The 21,708-nt window shown below is 37.6% G+C and overlaps 1 protein-coding gene across 2 annotated transcripts in view; it reads right to left on the bottom strand.

Moving 5' to 3' along the window:
- The window catches only part of LOC134539386 (bone morphogenetic protein receptor type-2), a 141,197-nt gene that overhangs the window by 25,394 nt on the left and 94,095 nt on the right, over positions 1-21,708 (bottom strand). For both annotated transcript variants that reach the window (XM_063381377.1, XM_063381379.1), the window contains exons 10-11: positions 21,434-21,629; positions 17,555-17,767 (exon numbers count right to left, since the gene is read on the bottom strand). In XM_063381377.1, coding sequence (XP_063237447.1) covers positions 17,555-17,767; positions 21,434-21,629 — 409 coding nt within the window. The remainder of the gene's footprint in view (positions 1-17,554; positions 17,768-21,433; positions 21,630-21,708) is intronic.

Raw genomic sequence — 21,708 nt, 5'->3', positions numbered from 1 at the left:
ACCCCGAATAAAATCATCGTTTATTCGTTAAGTTCATTAGTCCTTAGAGGGGTATACTCAATTGACTGTCCATATAATTCCATTTCAGGTCATAGAGCATAGCTCTCGTAGATATACATAATTAATAAAATATATTTAAATAACTTTTGCGGGCGAACAATATACAAATTAAATAATAAAATTTCATAATAATAATAATAACAATCAAAATAATAAGACTTTATAAATAATAGTATCATTAAAATAAATCATTACTTTCTGTGCATTATGAAAATAGTAACAGCACAGAATTGCCGCCCTTGTCAATCATATTGAACTGCAATCGTTGACCTGTTCAAAACAGTACAATGTGATTGGCAGTTTACCGTCTCTCTCGCACTATGTACAACGAATAGCCTTGTCGCCTAGCGGCGCGCGCACCACACATAAAAAAAAAACTTGGAGCGACCGAGCTCCTTCTTCTCCTCTTTTTTTTATTTCTTTTTTCTATCGTCCTTTCGACCGTTACACCCGACAATTCGCGCAATTTTAATCACTTTGCATCGGGTCGTCGCCGCTAGCAGACCTGCGCTGGAATGGTCCACGGGTTTTCCCGCGCAAAAATCTTCTCTGCTGGACCTGCTACAACTCTCCGACGGCGTCTACTCCCTTGAGCCGCTCCTGTTGAGAGGGACGTGGGAGGACATACTTACTGTAAGTAGCAATCTCATATGGCTATAACGGGTGTATGTACATGTGAGTCAACAATGTGACGTTCTCCAGGACACGTCATGGCAGTGGATCAACGTCCACCCGCGGTGCAAACGACATCCACGGCGGCGGCTGAGGAGGCATCGGGACAGCGCCCGACCTCAAAGCGGCCAACACCAACACCTGCTCCACACCAGACGTCGGCGGGTTTGGCGTGTGGCGGCTCGCAGTACCGGACACCACGGCTCCTAGCTCCGCGGCGAACATCTGCAGCGGCGGACTGCGGCTGCAGCTGCCGCCCTAACTCACGAACACGTGAGAGGCGGCGTCGGGACGTCTGCGGTGCTGCTCGTGTCGGCGGAACCGCCCCTTCTCACAAGGACGCACTCGTCGGGTCCCATCACTGATAGGTACACAGCCGTTGCGAACCGTATTGTGTACGTTTTAACTAACAAGTGTCCCGGTCTTTAAACAGTCTTAAAACTCTTCACTCATGTGTGAATCGTGCACTTGTAACGCACGAATGTCGGCAGGCTAAGACATCTTCTGTGCTTAACGTAGCCTATCCACAAGCCAGTTCAGTATAAACTAACTCTATTAAAACAAATAGTAACTAATGGGATCAAATAACATCAGATATTAAATAATAAGTATATTAACTTAGGCAAAACATTCAATAACTTTCAAAGTGAAATTGTTACATCTTAACAATAGGTATCATCAGCTAGATAACATTCAAGCATAACTTTAACTAAACTTATTTTCATGTTAATGAAAGGGTTTGTGTACATCATTGTTAGGCATCCTTATGCCTTCAGGTTGTACCTGTATTATTCTATTTACAATTTCATTATGCATCTCGTACATTTCCATAAGCATCATCTCACACTCTTTCATAACTTCATAATATCAACAATTGATAAAATTAATAATTCTCACTAACATCTCATATCATATACATAAAATCATATTTACAATATCACTTCAAGGAACATTTCATATATTACATCATTAAAAGCATTTGTTTATGTTAGCAAACAAATCAACAATAGTTTTGATTTCGTTTAAGTACACGCATCATGTGTAACTTGTGCTTGGAAAGGGAACGCACAGTGTTTCCTTTTTTTTTATCTCTCTTTTATCGCAGCTTTTCGCTCGGCGAAGGCGGCCTTTCTTTTTCTTTTATTTTACTCGAGTGTCTGGTGAACTTTTATTTCTACCATTTCTCGCAAGGTAGTATTTTTTTTCTGTAATCAGCTGGGTTCTCATATAACGCAAACAGCTGTTTGGAAAGTGTATAGCAGTCTCCCTCTCATCTCAACCATTAGTTTCGTTTTCAGGTATCCGATGCGGGCTTCGCAGGATCCTGTGTATTCATATCATTCAGAAATTTCTCTGATAGGAATTGTTTCTTGTTAAAATCACTTGAGATTCATGATCTCGATGCAAAGGATAATTCTATCCTGACAAAGCTATGTGAAACAAAAAAAAAAAAAATGCTTTCACGATAGCTTGCAAAAAAAAAATTTTTTTTTTCTTTTCTGGCTGGCTCAATTTTGCAGTAACTTAGTACTTGTTTATAATACAGCCTGCTGACATTTACTGCAACAGTGTACTAAGTCCGCGACATAGTTGTTAGACATTGAGTTTTTCAGGTCTTCGTTTGACATCATATTCGCCTACTCGACGATTACAAACATAAACAAACAAAATCTCAAGTGCCACGTTGAATGAAATTAAAGTCTTTTGTATAGGTTTTTTTTTCACAATAAATAACACATAGTCGCTCGTATATATCTTGTTATCATTTCATAAATATCATTATTTAAAAAAACCAAATCAAATTAATTTAAAGAAATAGCTTTCTAATACTGGGTGGATTTGTATGCGAAAGGAATGCATACTTTTCTACTTTGCATTCAGGGCAGAATGCAACCCTATGAGATCATTTGCAAAGCCCTACTTCAATCATAGAATTCGTGTAAAACAAGAGTATTAAATTTGCAAAAAAAAAGATAATTATTTTTTTTCCATCTTCTTCTCCAGCAGTGTTTAATAACAAAAAAAAATAAATCTCGGCGATTCTTAATAAATTCAGTGGTGTGTTGTGCTTCGGAAAAATTGGAGTAACCACATCAGTAATTCAAGGTAACCTTATTATTATTATGCTAGTAGTTGCAAAGTGTTCATGTGCTTCTTAGATGCTTTGTAGAACAGTGCTCACCCATGTTTACACAGCTAGGCCATACTTCTCTCACACAAGTTAGTCGACAACACACAAGCTTGACATTTCTTTTTTCTAGTTAGTATGATAGTACTTACAGATAGGCGCATCTCATTACATAGATTCAGGTATTACTGTTAGTGAACTTATACTCACACGAAGAATAACGCAGACCAACTGACAAACAATAATATACACATAATACACTATTAAATTCGAAGATTCATTACATCTGTGTGGGTGGCATTTCACTTCACCTCACTACAGGCAATAATAAGCGGGAATTGCACTTCCGCATCGACGCGACGATAATGTACCAAGCGGGTATCACACTTCCGCTACACATTAGGTACCTGTCAGTGGTTGCAATACGCCTCACATGGCGTATCAAATTACACAGTAACCATTTAATACCTTTCACATTTATACTGGTCAGGTCCTGGCTCTGACCTAGACATTCCGATTGCGCTCAGCTGTTATAGTACCTATACTCGTACTATATAGGTGTTTCACTAGCTTGTGTCGAACTTGTTCACTGGGACACAGGTTTCTTGTAGGCTCTCAACTGCGAAATATTATACCGGCCTACTGGTCGGCCTGTAGATGGTTCTTCCAGAGCATAACAGTTCCCTTGAACTATGTCAGTTATGACATATGGTCCGTCGAAAAGCAGAAATAATTTCCTGGTGACATTCTCCCATGCCTTGCTGACAGGAGATGTTTTCTTGAGCACAAGGTCGCCGATATTAAATTTAGACAATTTGGATGCTGGTTTCCTTCTTCTTCGTACATCAGCTTCTGCTGTGAGCTTCATTGTTACGAATGCTTCCACTTCTTCTCCTGTGGGTAGTCTTGTCCTTTCGGGCTCCTTGTCACAATGGGGTATAAATTCAGGGTTGATCATACAGAGTCTTAATAGTTTAACGTGCCAGTGTTGGCACGTCCACCTGGAGCTGGTGATCTGGCTCCTTCTTGACGATTCCACTGTCGGTTCCCTGCTGCTTCAGACACAGCAGCTTTGAATTCTGCTGCCAACTGATTTGCTGGTCCCTGGTTGTAGTACGTCGTCTGCTGAGATGTAGACGGTGCAGCAAATGGTGGTGGGAATGTTGTCATCTGTGTGTTCCGGTTGTATGAGAGGTGGCTGTTCTGGGCATGGCCGCCACTCGTCTCGTGAGTCCTGGGGGCATAGTGGTATGGCGGGCGGTAGTCCTCAGGTTTGCCGTTGTAGCGGGGCTCGTCGGTACGGCGGTACTTCTTGCAGTACTCCAGCTCGTCTTCTGACGATGCTCTCCGGCGGCGGTCTGCTGACTCCCTGGGTGGCCGTGACTCTGGCGAAAATGATCTTCGCTTGTTGTCTCGGTAGTCCCCCTGCCTCCGGCGGTGGTTTGCTTCGTCATCGCTGTGGTAATTCCTAGAGTTGGACCACCACGTCTTCCTCTTGTAATAGGGGGTCTTCCTGTAGCCTGTCTGGTATTGATCGTTCCGGCTAGGTCCTCCTCCTCTTGGCTGCCAGTTCATTGTGTTTACCACTGCCTGTCTGAGCTCCTTGGGTTTTCCCTCGCGATTCTGCCAGTAGTTGTGGATGGGCTGTTGTCGGTGGGGCTGTGGAACCCTCTCACTCTCCTCCTTGGTATTGGGTGCTCTGTCCATTTTCTCAAGTTTATCATAATTGAGAAGGCGCTCGCGGAACTCTGTCACATCACGGTACGGCAGGCCTGACAACTGCTTCTGATACTTGAGTGGAAGCTGCGTGAGGATGGCCGCGATGAATTCATCATCCGTCATGGGCTGATCCAAGTAGCGTGTCTTCTCAAACATTGCTGATAGATGTGCTTCCAAGGACGCGCACTTCCTTGGGTCATACTTCTCCGTGTGAAGCTGTGCACGGAGGTGACTCTGTATTCGGATGTTCCAATACTGGTTGTGGAACAGGGACTGGAACTGGGCGTAACTATGCGTTGATGCACTCAGCATCTCCCACCAGTAAAATGCCGGTCCTTTCAGGGCGCTGTTGAGACACTTCAGTATCTCTGTATCTCTCAAATGAAAGGTTGAGGTGTATTCCTCAAATCTTTTCAGAAAACGGATGGGGTTCTCTGTAGCTCTGCCAGCAAACGTGGGCATAGCTTCTGCCCAATGCTTAGCTGGATGGTGCATGAGCGTGGCCGCATCAATGTTGGATGGGCTCAATACAGGGGTTTCTCTGGGCAGATCCATTTGAACGGTAGGATGATTGTGGATGGGTAGCAGTGGAATTGTGTACATCTCACTGGGGTACGGTTGCCTGTCTACTGGGGCAGTCGGTACAGTTGACACAGGGGCTGTGTGTGACGGTACATGAGCTTGGCGGTCAGCTGACTCACTCCTGGGACTGGGGTGTACACTAAGGTGCTCGATTCTATCTCGTAGTGTGGGAGTAGCCACCTCCATGTCCTCCAGTCTATGTCCGAGATGCTGGAGATGTCCTCGCACCTCCTCCCTAGCACTAGCTTGTCCCTGGTGTTCATTTGAGATCATGTTTCGTATGGATGTTACATGAGTCTCCAGACTGTCCACACGACTACTGTTCTGTGATACCTGCTCAGATATCTGCTGGACCTGTTCGTGTTGCTGGGCCAGCCTAACCTCAATGCTGTGTTCCAGGCTCTTTAATCCTGAGTTGGTCTGATCCCTCAGCGCTCCCAACTCAGTCGTAAGCCTCCCCATTTGAGTATTGTTCTGTTCTAATTTTGCATTTAGGGATGCATTATGCTGCTCCATTTGAGTATTGTTCTGTTCTAATTTCGCATTTAGTTGAGTATTACTCTGCCGTAATAATTGCATGAGTGCTTCCAGTGTCACAGGTGATGTAGAAGTATTATCTGGCAATGGTGTGATGTTAGGGACAGTGGCCTCCCTTTCCTCCTGCTCCCCTGTTGCTGGTGACGTGGGCCGCCCTAACCTCTCAGTCACGGTGGTAGAGTGATCACTAGGCCCCTCCACACAAGTGTTCCCTGGTGAACCCCCTGCTGATGATGTCGCCGTGTCACTTCCTGAATTCCCTGTGTTATCGCAGTCTTCACACATACTGTCATGCCTACTCCTGAGCGAGTATGTGGGGTGGTTGTGTGCCATGTTATTATAATGGATTAGATACACAATGCAGGATCAAATGACAACTTGAATTAAGGTGCGACAACTCAGTGTCAACACACTCGGGCCCCACGTTTATGTGCGCCACTTTCTATACTATACTGCTGCTAAACTTCTTCGGTGTGTTCTTACTGCTGGTGCCAGTACCATTAATAGTACTCGTTTATTTATATATAGACCCTTTTGTTGTGTGTGTGTTGTCGGGACGATATACACTGGCTGTCACTATTTTTCAAAAAATATATATAGACATATATATATGTGTCAATGGTACTGTTATGCTCTTGTACTCTGACCCTTAGAAACATGCAAAAAAAAATGTTATTTATCATAAAACACACACTCTTGGACACAGGTAGCTAGGTAACATATATCAACACATAGGGATAGAATTCAGGTTTTTATTAATAATAAAAATTGCTATTCATCAGGGACAACTAACATATGTGTAGAGATAAAAATCAATATTAATATAATTAGATAAAAAAAATCACAGAAAAACAATCCTAACGATACTGAACATGACTCGTGGATATGCGCTTATGTAAATTAAAACATCAGGAAAATACGTAGCACACATGAATCGTTCACAAAAGTTCGTTAGTGTATGTTCAGAAAATAAATCAAATGATGTTTTTACGGACGCATTCTTACATACCAGAAAATGTTTGAAATCATAGCACAATTAATAATTAGTATGATTACTGTTTATGTTTATATTTGGGTTCGTATTTGCCTTGGCTTAACTCAGTTTATATGGTAGAGACACGAAACTTGTACTCCCATTTCACCTCTGGGTATCACAAAATAAAATAATAATTTAAATCTTGGAACTAATAATTCATGACGTAGTTCAGGATAATTGACACCTTTTACGTGAAAACTAATCAGTTTGTAGTCAAATCGGAGTTATTTACGACGAAATTACATACAGCTGGGTATGTCTATGGGCGATACAAAATGCAAGATCTTTACTTACAGATTTTCACTCCTAATAACATATCCGTCAGAATATGCCCTTATAATCTTACACATTATTTATTTATACGTCGTTTAAGCTCATCCTGAGTGTCGGATGGCATAATCTAGCTAGCTATATTTCAAATTTAAAATAGGCCTCGCGCCTTTGCGTCGGCATCAGACGCCTTCATACAACCAACCTCTTAATTAATACGTTCTAGACGCCTCACATCTAAAACACGGCCTCTCATTGGCCGAAACCAAAATCGGTTAGCGTAATTTACAATATAAATACCGTAAATAACACTTATTAATACAATTGAAAACACAAAAATGCGGTAAATTTAAAACGAAAATTTCCAACAATGAAAATTTCTTTAAGTAATACCCCGAATAAAATCATCGTTTATTCGTTAAGTTCATTAGTCCTTAGAGGGGTATACTCAATTGACTGTCCATATAATTCCATTTCAGGTCATAGAGCATAGCTCTCGTAGATATACATAATTAATAAAATATATTTAAATAACTTTTGCGGGCGAACAATATACAAATTAAATAATAAAATTTCATAATAATAATAATAACAATCAAAATAATAAGACTTTATAAATAATAGTATCATTAAAATAAATCATTACTTTCTGTGCATTATGAAAATAGTAACAGCACAATATCAGCAATACCCGGAAATTACGTGAGCAAAGCCACGGGTTATTAGATACACTTTTATTATAAAATAAAAACAATTATGCATTTGTAGTTCACGAATGTGATATTTTGTTTATTGCTTCACAACATTCATTTGCCAGTCTCAAATTTCATCGTACCACTTGTCAGAAATGTCACCAAAAATGAGAGATAGTTTTTTTTGACGAATTTCAATTACGAGGAAACCTTTCGCAAGACTTTTTTCTTCGCAGTAGTCACTGGGACACCATTAATTTAAATCCACTAAGATAATAAAATTGTATGTATAATGATTTGTTTTTGTATATTTATATAACTTCCCAACCAATTTTTAATGATTTTCATGTGAATAAAAACTTGTAAAGCAATTTAATTAACTGTTTCATAATACTTCTGATTAGATGGAAATACAAACTTTTCATCAGTAATATACGATGATAAAAATATTTATTATTGCAAAATAATATTCACTGTTCAAATGCAAATTTAAATAGATTATTCATACATGTTTCCTGCTAATTAATGGTTTAAAATAATAATTTTTTAGTATAAAATCATTTTTCTCTTGTGTTAAAATGGGTTGCTAAAATGAGGAATTATAAATATGTCACTTACTAAGTCCGTGCACAGATTTACACAAAACAGCAATGTAAATAATCTTTTTTGGTAGTTTCTAATTTTGTGCCCTGGATAACATGAATTTGGTTTAATTTATACCAAAGTGAATTTTTTGAACAACTTAAATTGATGTCATAAATAAATATTTATTTTTTATTAAAAATCCACAAACAGTTTTTAAAATATAATATTTATCACGCCAGATGGAATAATAAACAAAAAATAGCTCTTATATGTTGTCTGTGTTTAAAGAATTGTATTATATTTCATGGAAATAATATTTACCTTTCGGTTATTAAAAGAAAATATATTTGAATCCAAAATACTTGCGCATCGTTTTTACGAGCATAAAGGCCGGGATACATTCGCAATAGCACGCAAACAGCACACAGATAGCACACACGCACAGAGATAGCACAGAGCTTGATGCTACATTCACGCACAACACAACACAAAATAATACCGGAAGCATTCAAAAAAGTTTTTTAAATGTAAAACTCCCGTTCACAATTTTGGTCACTGAAGTTGGCATACGTGACGTTTGTTTAGATTCGTGTGTTGTTATTGTGGTACGGTTTTCGTTAAACCCAGAAATATTTTAAATATTTCAAAGTTTACGTACAAAACACAATGAGCATTCAAAAATATATATCACTGTTTATTTAAAATCCGGCTTCTTTAACACATTCAGACACAGACTTCCAAGCATTTAATTTAGCTTCTTCATTTTTGTATCCTGCGGATCCCCTGTCATACAAAATATTTTTACTTTCTATAACAGCTATCAAAAAGCTATCAAATGTGCCTTCCATTTTTATGTTATCGCGTGTTTGAAAACAATAACAAACTACTCAAGTCAAGAGCACCAATACTTTCGTGACAATTGTTCTTTTATAAGCCCACTCGAGTAGTACTTAAACTGTTTGCTGATTGGCTACCACCATGGTCGCGCACAGAAAATAACCTAAAAGTTAAAAGTCAATGAACTTTCTGTGCGCCGATCCTGTGCTATTTTTCTGTGCGCGTGCTATTTGCCAATGTGGCAGCTCATATCTAATAGTGTATGTTGAACTTCTGTGCGTCTGTGCTGTTTGCTTGCTATTGCGAATGTAGCCCGGGCTTAAGGCCGTCCCTGGTCCAGCGACTTGATAGGGAATTGTAGGTTAAAAAGTGTTTTCTACATCTTCTACAATTTTTCAAATAAAAATTTCGTACTTGGCTTGTTTGCTGCAGTTTTACAACAGAAATTATGTGTCAGATTAATATTGTAGAAAAAATATTGATAAGTATTTTATTTTACGTTTTTAAAATTAAGGAAAACCGAAAAAGTGGTCTAAAAAACAGGCTGTAAGATATACAAATATTTAGAGTCTGCAGAATTTTTCCTTTTACAGTAAAGATAAAAAAAGTAAGCGGTGGCATACTGCTAACTTTATTAGAACAAGAAATATTTCGTATTTTGCATTTTCAGCTATTTTTTCTGGCCGCGAGTAGGTTCACTTGCGCCTGTCTTGCGCGCGGGAGCGTGCAGCCGGCTGCCGTGTTGCCATTACTTCGGACCCATCCTCGGCTAACGGAATCTGACCCCACCTCCTCCGTGCCAGTAAATAATCTGAATGGTGCGGAGTACTGTGTCAACGACGAGAAGAAAGCTAAGAACAGTGCTATCAATTCAGAGATGCATGGATGTGCTGCGAAAAGCGAAAGGTTTGAAGAGAAGGTGAACCCAAATTTTTTATAGTTTAATTATTTCTTCCATTTACTGTAAAGTGTGTTTGGGCAAAAAATATTTTGTGCCATAATGTTCCTAAAAAAACCTTCCAATTTTTTTTCAATTTGAAATGTAATCAAGTGACGCTTTGCAAACTAAACTATCCTGATTCAAGAAATGCGTTTATTTTTATGTAAGTATAAGTTAGGCAAAAAATCCTCAGCTTAAAAGTAAGAATAAACAAACAGTTCTACGTGGAAAAGTAGATTTGGTAAGCATGAAAACAAGTTAATTTTCAACCGAATTAAAAAAAGGAGGTTCCCAATTCGGTTGTATTGTTTTCATTCACGTGAGTATTATACTGTCCAAGCCAAATTGTTAGTTACAATTAGCCAAATTTTAAATTAATTGCTGCTTATAAAAAATATTGTGCCTTACAATTCAATATATATATATTATTTCAGTTCCTATGTGTAAGACTTTAAAAATTAACATGGCTACGTTGGAGAATTCAACCCATATTCAGCGGCAAACTTAATTTCTTAGCACCATTCGTTACTCCGTCAATAAATTTTACTTAATTCGTCTACCCTAGAATCTCAGTGGACTAGCTCTGAGATAGCAAAAATTTGGACATAGTTTCTCTCTTCCCCCCCCCCCCCCCTCCTTTTTTGTTGGAGTTCAAGACAATGTGAACCAAAAGTGGAAACTTGAAACTTGTACCTTAGATAGGTTAAATATATTTTACATATTTTGGAACAACTTAGATCCGCTGTACGAAAAGTTTCATAATAGATTTCATACTTGCATGCTAAGGTTTACAATAATAAATAATACAATAATAATAAAAGGCTCAGTAGATTAAGCAGCCGGTAGGTACATATACCATTGTATTATTACATAACATTTTAAGTTGTTCTGTTCTTCGGAGGAGAAAGAATAATTGTAAATTTTTAGACGACTTTCTGAATGTAACTTAAAGATAAATCCCTTTATCAGGCATTATTTTGTTTTTACTTAGGAAGCTACATTGAATGAATCCACATAGCAATGAGACAACAGTTTGAAAATCTTATTAGTTGCCTAAAAATGAGTATTTTATTTGATTTCAATATACCAATATTAGTCACAAAAAAATGGAATATGTATTGGGGTGTGCGGATATTCGTAAACACGAATAGTTGCGCAGTTATTTATGAACTATTCACATTCGGAAGTCGAATATCAAAGATTAAAATTGCCAATATATACAGGCACATCTGTAGTTGCTGGTTGTTACTCAGGTGAAGCCAAACTTCTCTTTTTTTCATAAGATATTATAGTCGTCATTGCTTATTTGCCGATATACAGTAGGCTCTTAATCATACGACACTTCACGATTCCAGGTAAAAGCATCGTTATTGTCATTTGGACTAGTTTTGACCATCCCCGATCTAACCTAATAAAACATTTTTTTCTCTTGAATCCTTATTCAACCTTCTCTAGCACTAAAATAATACACTGTTATATCTAACTATTTATTTCCCTTAATAGATGGCTGTCTTATGAAAAAACACTGATAACCTACAAGTACATGTAGGACCCAAATTTATACCAAAACAATCCGTGACACCTGACCGTTCGTCTGGCAGCTAGGAACTGCGGGAACAATATCTGCATTCAAATAATGCAGGGTATATTTCACGCAATGTTACCTCACACACTGTGTGTATGGCAGTCCTCACCACCGCTATGTGCCCAGTCGTATTGTGACGCTCCGCAAAAACGGTTGCTTTTTTCGTTATGATAATAATACGTGGAAGTAAAAATGGCAGTTACAGTTATAGACTCTAGTTTCTACCTACTGATTACTTTTTGGTAACCAATGAACGTTTTAAGATAAACACGTTTTAATTAGCGAAACTAAACAGATTTACATACAAACACATTTATAAATATACGCGTTACAAGATGATAACACCATCTCTTAGCACTCGCCACCCACGACCGTGCTACCACATTCGTTAAATGTCAGCTTTCACGTGACACTCCTGGAAAGAGATCTACAGAACTATCAGGAGATTGCCGCTACTTTCGGGCAGCTGGAGGAATGTCTGCCTCAAGTGGTGTGGGTATGTACGTGTGAGGACGCCCAGTGACAACACGAAACGAAGCGCTGAATCTCAACAGTGGGCCGTAGACCTTGGGTAGCTAACACAAGCTGGCTGGTAGTATAGTTCTCTTGAAGAGGATCTCAACACGTGGCACCCATGAGTGCAACAAGTTATTTTCCAGCCTACTTCCTTCAAATTTTACAAATTCTCAACTCCCCCCCCGCTCCGTTATTCATTGCGGGCATGGAATTTGGATTTTAATTGTAATTTTAAAAAGTACAACACTGCACTTTTTAATATTTATATCTGAGAAATGTGCATATTAATGATGTTTACATTGCTTCAATAGGTTAATAAACATGGTACAATTTTCACTTTGTCTGCAAAAGTTAATATAGTATTACTATTTTCACTACATGTGTTCTGTATTGTTGTGGATCTATCTAAGTGAAAATGTAAGATAATTTTTGAACCTTGAAATTTTTCGCAATAAATTTAAAAAAATTCCTGTTCGATTCAAAATTTTTGACCACCAAAATACACTATTCGCACAACCCTATAATGTGATAAGATTTGTGTAGTGAAATATGTGTACATGTGATTTGCATAAGTTTTCTTAACGCTACTACTACGATGGTTTTTTTTTAAATTTAGTTTCGGCAAAGACAACTTTCCAAGAAAATGATAGAGAATGGAAAAAAAACTAGCTATTGCCATAGGGAACGTAGAAAATGATACACCACATATTAGTGTCGTAGGGGACGGCGGCTGGAATAAGAGGACTGACTGACATAGTTTCAATTTAAGTGGAGTGGTGAGTTATCTTCCTGTTTACACCAATGCTTACTCTATAGTCTGTTGTTCATAAAATAAAATATTTCAGTACTTATAACGTTATAACATCCAGTCAAAATGTGCATATTAACTTTTTTTTTTCTTTTGAAGAATTGCATTATCAGAGCCGAAACAAACCAACTCTCTTGTACCTGGGAGTGAAAAGGAAGTATTGCTTCGCATGCGAATTTGCAAGACTCAAAGACAAAAAGGTGAATGAACATCTTTTCTTTAAAAAATATAGTGGTCCAAGCACTGTAATGGAACAAACTATAATAGTAGAAGGGTTCTGCGGGAGTGTTGAGCAGCACTTGTTAAAATACTTACTTTGGTGACGGAGATTCAGTGTTTACTCTAGAATAAAGCAGCGAGTTACTTACGGAAGGGAAGTCATAAAAATTGAGTGTACAAACCACATTGTAAAAAAAAAAACATTTTTACAAATTTTCCAGAAATATGTCATTTCCACCATCTGCGCGTCGTTTGCTTGAATCAAGAATAGTAAGATTAAAATCCGGCGCGGCGCTAGAAAAGCAATCGAAATTGCTGGAACAACTCTTGTTGGTACATCTATCGTTCGATTGAAACTTTACATAAAAAATTGTCCTCATCATGTATTCGGTTGTCACAAAAACTGCCGTGTAGAATACTGAAAAAGAAAAAAAAAATACCAATGAAAATTTTGTGACATTTGTGAAAGAGTCGGGGATTATGGAAGCTATTGAAAAGGCTCTTGATCCTATGGTAATGAAATCTGATAGACTCGTACTTAACAAAACTAAAAATCAGGTTGAGCGATATATGAGTATGTTAGCTAAGTTTTCAGATGGAAAACGGGTAAACTTTGCTAAAAGAGGCTCTTATCACGCTCGTTGTATGGGAGCTGGACTGGCCCATGTCAGAGGTCCTAAGTGGCACTTCATCCCATGGAAAAACAAATTTGGTCGAAGCCCAGGAAAATACTTCCAAACAGTTTTAAAAATTAGCTGTCTCCAGTATGAAGATGGCCCTCCAAATAAAAAGAGACGACCAAACAACACTCCTGGTCCTGATTTGGAGTATGGTCCAAGTTCTGAAGACATTTTGTGTCCTGAAGACGTGTTGAGTCCTGAAGAACTTGATACAAAGATGAAGTTTATCCTCGAAAACCTGAATCGGGATGCAACAACATTAAAAAATATTCATGAGTTGGAAAGAAGGAAGTACTGTTGGTCAACACGAGAACACTAAATGGAGGGATGCTCCTATGAACAGAAGTACAGCATATAGTTTCGGTTTTGTGGTAAAAAGAACACATACATCCTGTCACTGTCCAGTAAAATAAATTTTGTATCACAGGAAGATAAATTCCAAAGCCGTTCAGTTTGGACGAGTTAACGAAAATGTGGCTAAGAATATGTATTCCAAACTAAAAAATGTCGAAGTCGAAGATTGTGGCTTTTTTTTTGTACACCCAAGCTTTTCATTTCTCGGAATATCTCCAGTTGTACTTGTGGCAGACGATGGTTTGCTGGAAGTTAAATGCTTATTTTTAGCTGGGGACGATAAATTAAAGGACTATATTTAAAAAAAAAAAAAAAAAAAAAAAAGTTTATCGAAGAAAAACTTGGAGATTTGCGTCTAAAGAAAACTTTTTTTTTTTTTTTTTTACCAGATTCAAGGTCAACTTGGCGTCTGCAGTAGAAATTATTACGACTTTGTAGTTCATACGAAAAATAAATATAGTTTAAAAAACTAAAGAAACATGCTTTTAAAGATTATCAAACTAAAAAGTAAAAAATAATTTTAAAATTAAATTTATGACAATAGTATATAAGCAATACTAGTATAAATGAGAAAAAAGCTTGAGGCGCTTTGTGCCATATTTTTTGAATATTAACTAGTTCGTAAGAGCGCTCCAACAGACGAACTACGCAAACTAGTTCCCAGATCCCTCGCTCCTCAGTTCATTAGTTCGTTCTTTTTCCGATCTCCTTCTTTTAGTTCTGTGCACATGATCTGGCTCTTATCAAAAGTTGTCACTCGTTCTCCCTTTCAGGTATTAATTACAGCTTTGTCGCTGGTCTTTTTGGCTGGCTATCGTTATCTGTTCGGGTCGGATAGCTGAAATTTCAGACGTCTAACGGATACTGACTTTACAAAAATATTGACTCTGGATTGCTGCAAACAACGACGCAAATGTTTACTGCAATGATACATTTTCAAATATGATCGTTTTGTTGATGATAGCTTTATACTCGTGTCCGAGCACGGTTACCCCAGGGTAAATTCGCGGTGGGGAAACCGTGGTGTATACTGAGAACAAGTCAGACATAATTACATTAGATACTTATATCAGTGTTTACAAAATGATTTCAATATTCATAAAATTATTTTGACAGCTGATGAAAACTTTAATATTAAAATTTTGAATATAAAACCATTGTTAAATAAACTTATTTTTACATTTCATACATTATTAATTTGTCATTTAATAAAAAAATTAACTAAACAAGTTGTTTTTATGACTGTCTTAGAATGCCAGTACATGCAGTGTTAAGTAATTATCTCAAAAATAATAAGTGTGGAGCACAATTTTTGTTAACTTCACTCATATTTATTGATTGCATTTTTTATTATTATTTACAAAATTCGTGTGTGTAGGTATGTGAAAAAAATTCTTAACTACTATGTACTTTACATTTGACATTGTCGACTGTAGATACTTTTCATGTTACCCTATATGCTATATTCTCTGATCAGATGTCTTTAGCTCTTGTGAATGCGCACGTCTAAAACTTAAAAAAAATTAAATTTTGTGTATTTATAAAACTGTATTTTATTCACTAAAATGATCACATTACATAAATAATATTTCTTAAACTAGCTATAAAATAAATCCTTTTATAAATTAAAATTTTTTGATTATAGTGTATGTTAAGTGAAGAATAAAAACAGAACTGTTATATACGCCATTTTACCCAATTATGTAAATTATTGTTTTATTTACTCATTTGATGTAATAACCCAAAAAAGGATAATAATCTAGGCGTTCACAACACTGATCATTATAAAAATTAACTACTATAACATACAAAGAAGATCGCCTGCAGTAGCGGTAGCAAAGCAAACGAACTATCTGTGACCTGTCTTCTTTGAATTTGAGATGGGAACGGACAAACTAAAAGAGCGACCTAGTTCGCCAAGGAGCTGCGAACTAAAAGGAGCGCTCCTGGTCGCGAACTATTATGCGCAAGTCTATTACGCACGTCATGTGATGAACAAAAACAATTTGGCCAACTTATCTCACTTCACCGGAATTTCTGTTGTATACATGAACCTTTTTCTATTATTTTTTATTACGATTGAAGTCGCTTTAATAACGGGAAAGTCTTTTTTACTTTTTATTTTTACTGTATATTAACAACAAATATTTAACCAGGAATAAAAGTTCATGATTGCGATAGTTGGGGGTCGGTTGTAGAAATATTTCTGTTTGCGACCAAAATTAATTTTTCGAATATTGGTAATTCTGTGTTAGCGAAGACTCGGCGACTGTAGATTGTTTTATTGTTTTCTAGTCACTAATGCATGTCCATACATTACGTAAACGGAGTGACGAATTCTTTGATCTAATATTACAGTATATGTAATTTGTTAAATTTTCTATTTTTTGGCATTTACCAAAATAAATATTTGTTAAGAGCTGTTATACATTGCATTCACTATTTAATGTTGCATAATAATCATGGGTACGCTAGTCGCAGTGCTGTGTGGAAATATTTTTTTTTAGGATCTGGGCCAGACGATAAATATGCAGGGTATAAATATTGTTCTCAAAAAATATCGCGTGGTGGTGTACATGGAAACAAAACGTCTTTCACTACAAGTAATATGTGGAGCCACACAAAGTCAATCAGCTTGTATTTCTTCACAAAAATCTAAAAGCTATTAACTATAGCTATTAATGTTATGTGCAATACCTTAGCTAGCTTACCAAAATCTTAAATATTTATGTAAATAAAAATGATTTTGTCTGCATTCTATACACATGTATGTACACTTATGGTCCATGCCTCCATTACATCAATTTTAATCACAATGTTGTTCTCTTTTCTTTCTTTTTTAATTTATCTATGTAATAATCGGGCAAATATAATCTGTATTCTTAATCGGTTTGCAACATCGGCTGAATTTGAATTTTTTAGTGAATCGTTAATCGTAATCGGTAACAGGTTTTTCAATATCGGTACATCCCTACTAAAATATAGGTGAGACAATTATGCACGTGCGACGATTATGCGATAAAAAAGGGTACACTTTGAAATAATAAATAAACAATTGTATTCAAAGCATTTGTTGTGCAATACAAATGAGTATGTACCCATTTCGAATATTTTAATGGGCTCGGCATAGCTAGCCATACTTTATGTCAGCATGTGCTCAGCCAACAGCAGAACTTCAATCTGGGATATTTTTAAATAAGCAGAATACTTAATTTACAGTTTACTTCGGTGTTTGATGAAATTAGACTTTTTTTAAAATTGCAGACACAAAAAATCCTCTACATTCTTGTTAACACACTCATATTGAGATGAGATAGGAAGGGGTCGGGCGCACCTCGCTGGCGGTCCCAGAGCGCGGGCAGCTCCTGCATGCGCTCCTCCACGCACAGCGCGGTCAGCCGGGCCTCTGCGTCCTGGTCCCAGCAGTCCTCCGCCGTCTCCCTGACCAGCCGCACCGCGGCCCAGTCCCGCCACGGCTCCGGGAACAAGGGGCGGGCCTTGTGCCGCGACACCAGCACCTGCATCTGCTCGAAGGTCGGGTGGTGGCCTGTCGCAACAACCCCTCGCCATCAGCACTGGCAACACTCTCGCACCACGTTATACCCGACTATCAGGGTTGGCAAAAAAACAACCTACATGTACAGTAGAACCTCATTTTTACGTTCCCGCGATTAACGTATTTTTTTACATGCACTGTCAATTTCCCTATACTAATAATGCATTCTTTTCCCGCCTTGTGCAAAAGCATTTCCCACTGTTTACGTAGAATTAGTGCTGTATTTCGTGGCAAACCATCGGAAAATTTAGAGAAAACAACAAATTCTCAAAACGAATAGCGTGAAGTTTAATTATTAAGCATTACTGCATGAGTGTATGGTCATCACAGCTTCGTTCGCCATTGTAAACAACTTACTTTTTTTTTTGTGCCACGTGCTATTGTACACCATACGGCCATGAACTAAACGTATGGTGACATAAACATGAAAATTAATAAGTACTTTTCTTAGCATTCCCCTTTAAACTTAAATGTATTATGCAAGAAAATAAAGGTGAAAACTCACATTTTAAATACACAAAAGAGCGGATTACTGTTCCATTATTAAAATACATTTTAAGTAACGTACGCGTTACCTATAAATATGGCGTCTTCGTGCATATTCGGTGATGTTCATTTTAACACATTAGAAACATTCTGAAAAGTCAAATGGCTGCAATGAATATCCAAACAATGCAATGGCAATTTAACTTCTATTCCTCAACGTAAACAATTATATTGATGGTGGTAGCTATCGTTTTATAGTATTATTTCTCAAAAAATCTGAAATTAATAAAACTTTAACACGTAATTAAATACAAAGTTCAAAAATCAATTGTGTTACAAAATTTCAGCACCAAGTGGCTATATCAAGATGCTTCAACATTCTCATCTCTTACACAAGAACAGCAAATTTCATGTTTAACTTTCGGCAATAATGAAGAACAGGGATATTGGATATATTTATAATTTTAATTATGTAAGATAGTGAAGTTCTAGTTAATATATAAAAACGTAACCGTCTCTGACATATTACTTAGTGTGGTATATATTTTCTTATTGTTTCCCATATAGTGAGATGATAAAAAAAATTTGAACATTTCCCTCATTTTGCGTTTTCCCCGTTTTTACATATTTTTTTTCTGGTCCCTTGAAATATGTAAAAATGAGGTTCTACTGTATATTGTTTAAACCATGTTTGCAAGTTTAAACCAGCTTTATTTTATTATGTTATTTTTATTTATTTTAGTTTTCAGCATGTTCAAATGAAAGCCATACAACATCCTTGGAAGAGAGTATTACCGATGTCATCGGAGGTTATAAACAGGACATAGTGTGTATGACTGGGGCAGCTGCTAACATATTAAGGCAGACTTAGACTTACAAACACCGGACTGGGTGTTCGACGAAGTGGGAAGTACTGAAGTGTGATGAGTCTACGTCACTACTGAACATGGAAATGAGTACTACGTGGAGAAGTTGGCTTAATACTTAATAGTAATTCTCCTTTACGATTGTGACAGTTCACGAGTGCTGTCGAGTGGGAAGAGCGAGAGGTGGCTGCTCTTTCGCCCAGCGGTTGAAGTCGTCTTCGGGTCTTGGTGTTCTACACCCGGTCCGTGCCGGGAGTCGCTAGTGAGGAGGGCGCTATACGGCAGGCACCACGATTACAAGACAACTAACTCACTGCAGTGAGGCCCTGGTGTGGACACTCTCAACAATTTCTAAGGAGAGTGTTGTAAGAGTCTTCACTTCAATAACCGAGGGGCTTAACTTCAGTGTCATCTACCACCGAACACACCCAATATGACAGTCTGATAAATCTATACTAATATTATAAAGCTGAAGAGTTTGTTTGTTTGAATGCGCTAAACTCAGGAACCACTGGTCCGATTTGAAAAATTCTTTCAGTGTTGGATAGTACATTTATCGAGGAATGCTATAGGCTATATTATATTATCAATAACATTAGGGATCCTTACTAAAAGTCCAATTTAGAATCAAATGCGTTGGATGGGGTTAGATACAACATGCAGTACACGTACGAAGTGTGTGTTGACAATGCCGCAGGCGCTAGAAGTTAACGACTATTTCATTGTTAGTGCAGTCCTCATCACCGTTGAAATTTTGCGGATACTTTAAATATCAAAAATTGCCTTTTTTTTAAGTATAAATATTTTACAGACTTGAAACTTAACAGTAATGTTTCTTATGTTACGCAGGATGACATTTTCTGAAAATTAGATCCCATGGGTAGTTAAAACCAGGCAACAGTGGGTACTTTGTCTGCATGAGAACAGGATTTTGCATTGTTCATGCCTTCTGCGTCTCCATGGCAACGGGCATCGCGCGGCAGTGGCGTACCCACAAGGAGGGGCATGTATAATGAGCGGCGCAAGAGTGATCTGCCTGTAGACTGCCGTAGCGAAGTACGGGTACATCAGTTGTACGTTGCGTGCACGAGTCGGGAAACCATCGGTGCTATTCATTTTCTCTCCGGTACATTATACACTATACAGCATTGTAATAAATTTTCACTGAATTTTTTTTATTTACCATTACTGTAAATGGAAGATGTGGCTTAATTTTTTTCCATTAGTATAGCCGTGCGAAGCCAGGTCGTGCAGCTAGTTGTTTGATAAAGGCTAATTTAAATTGTTTGATAAAGGCTAATTACAAGCTGAAACGTGTTGCAGTATGTTAATGTTTTCCAAGGTCTATTATTTTAGAGTTATGTTAATAGTAATTGTCTTGTAAAATTCTTATAGTAAACATATGTTGTAGTTTCTGAGCCATATTTAAGGAGTTGCACCGAGGCTCGAATAAGACCATTTGCGGTCATTCGTATTTGAATGAACATTTTTGTAATTAAATATTTTCTCTTTACCGTTGCATAATTATTATTTCACATTTACAATGAGAATGGCTTTGATAATTTTTTTTCATTTTAATGAAAAAGGTGCCTTTTGTTAATTTGGCCATTTCTTTGTTTTTAGTTATGTTTAATGTAGTACTCCCAGTAACCATGTGCTGCTGTAAATATCTTCAAGCAATATATGAGTGTCTGTTGTGCGTTACTGGACATAGTTCCTTAACAAAAATTGCTTGTTTTAATTTCCCACCACCCATTAAATTTACACCCCACAGTTTCCAAACTTTCTGCACGTAAGAAATTGCATTATGTTTAACTTTCAACATGTTATGATTTTAATCAATTATTTACCTGTTACTATACAATAGTCAACTGTTTACCTCAAGCTGATCCAAGTTAGTTGTGCACGCTTACGCTTGAATCACTTACTGCACTGCAATGTCAATATTTAAGCTGCCAATATATATGAAGACTATCTCTAATAGGATGTCTACAAATACTTGATGAACCAAATTCCTTTTCAATAAATATTCTTACAAAAATTTTATAAAAGTCATTTGGATGTCTAATAAGTCAAATATGTCATAGTAATAAACAAATCTACTATTTTCAGGAATGTCCCGAATTTTAATTTAGGTAGTTAAAACCTTTAAAATTTTTTTTTTATTACTGAAGTGGACAGTCTCCAACTATTTATATTTCATGCGTGACTGTACCTTGACATGAGACATCAAGAAACCGAATTCAAGCAGAAAATCCTAGTATTAATGTTTAATTCTGGGCGGGCGAAAGAGGCGAGCACGTACCGACTTCGGCCTCGAAGGGCAGGCGGTAGGGCGGCACCTCGGAGCCCGGGCGACACAGGTCGCTGCAGCGGGAGGCCAGCTCCCACAGCACCAGCCCCAGCGCGTACACGTCGATCTGCTTCAGCGAGGACTCGCAGTCGCGCAGGTTCACTGCCCCCTCCAGCACCTCGGGCGCCATGTAGCGCAGCGTGCCCACCTGCGCCACGTTCACTTCCATTCACCCCGTTCACCCCGGCTACCGCACATGCGCAACTGTGCGGCTGAGTGACGCCAGC

Source organism: Bacillus rossius, chromosome 15 (assembly GCF_032445375.1).
Source record: "Bacillus rossius redtenbacheri isolate Brsri chromosome 15, Brsri_v3, whole genome shotgun sequence".
NCBI lineage: Eukaryota > Metazoa > Arthropoda > Insecta > Phasmatodea > Bacillidae > Bacillus > Bacillus rossius.
This window is presented reverse-complemented; position numbering and strand designations above follow the sequence as displayed.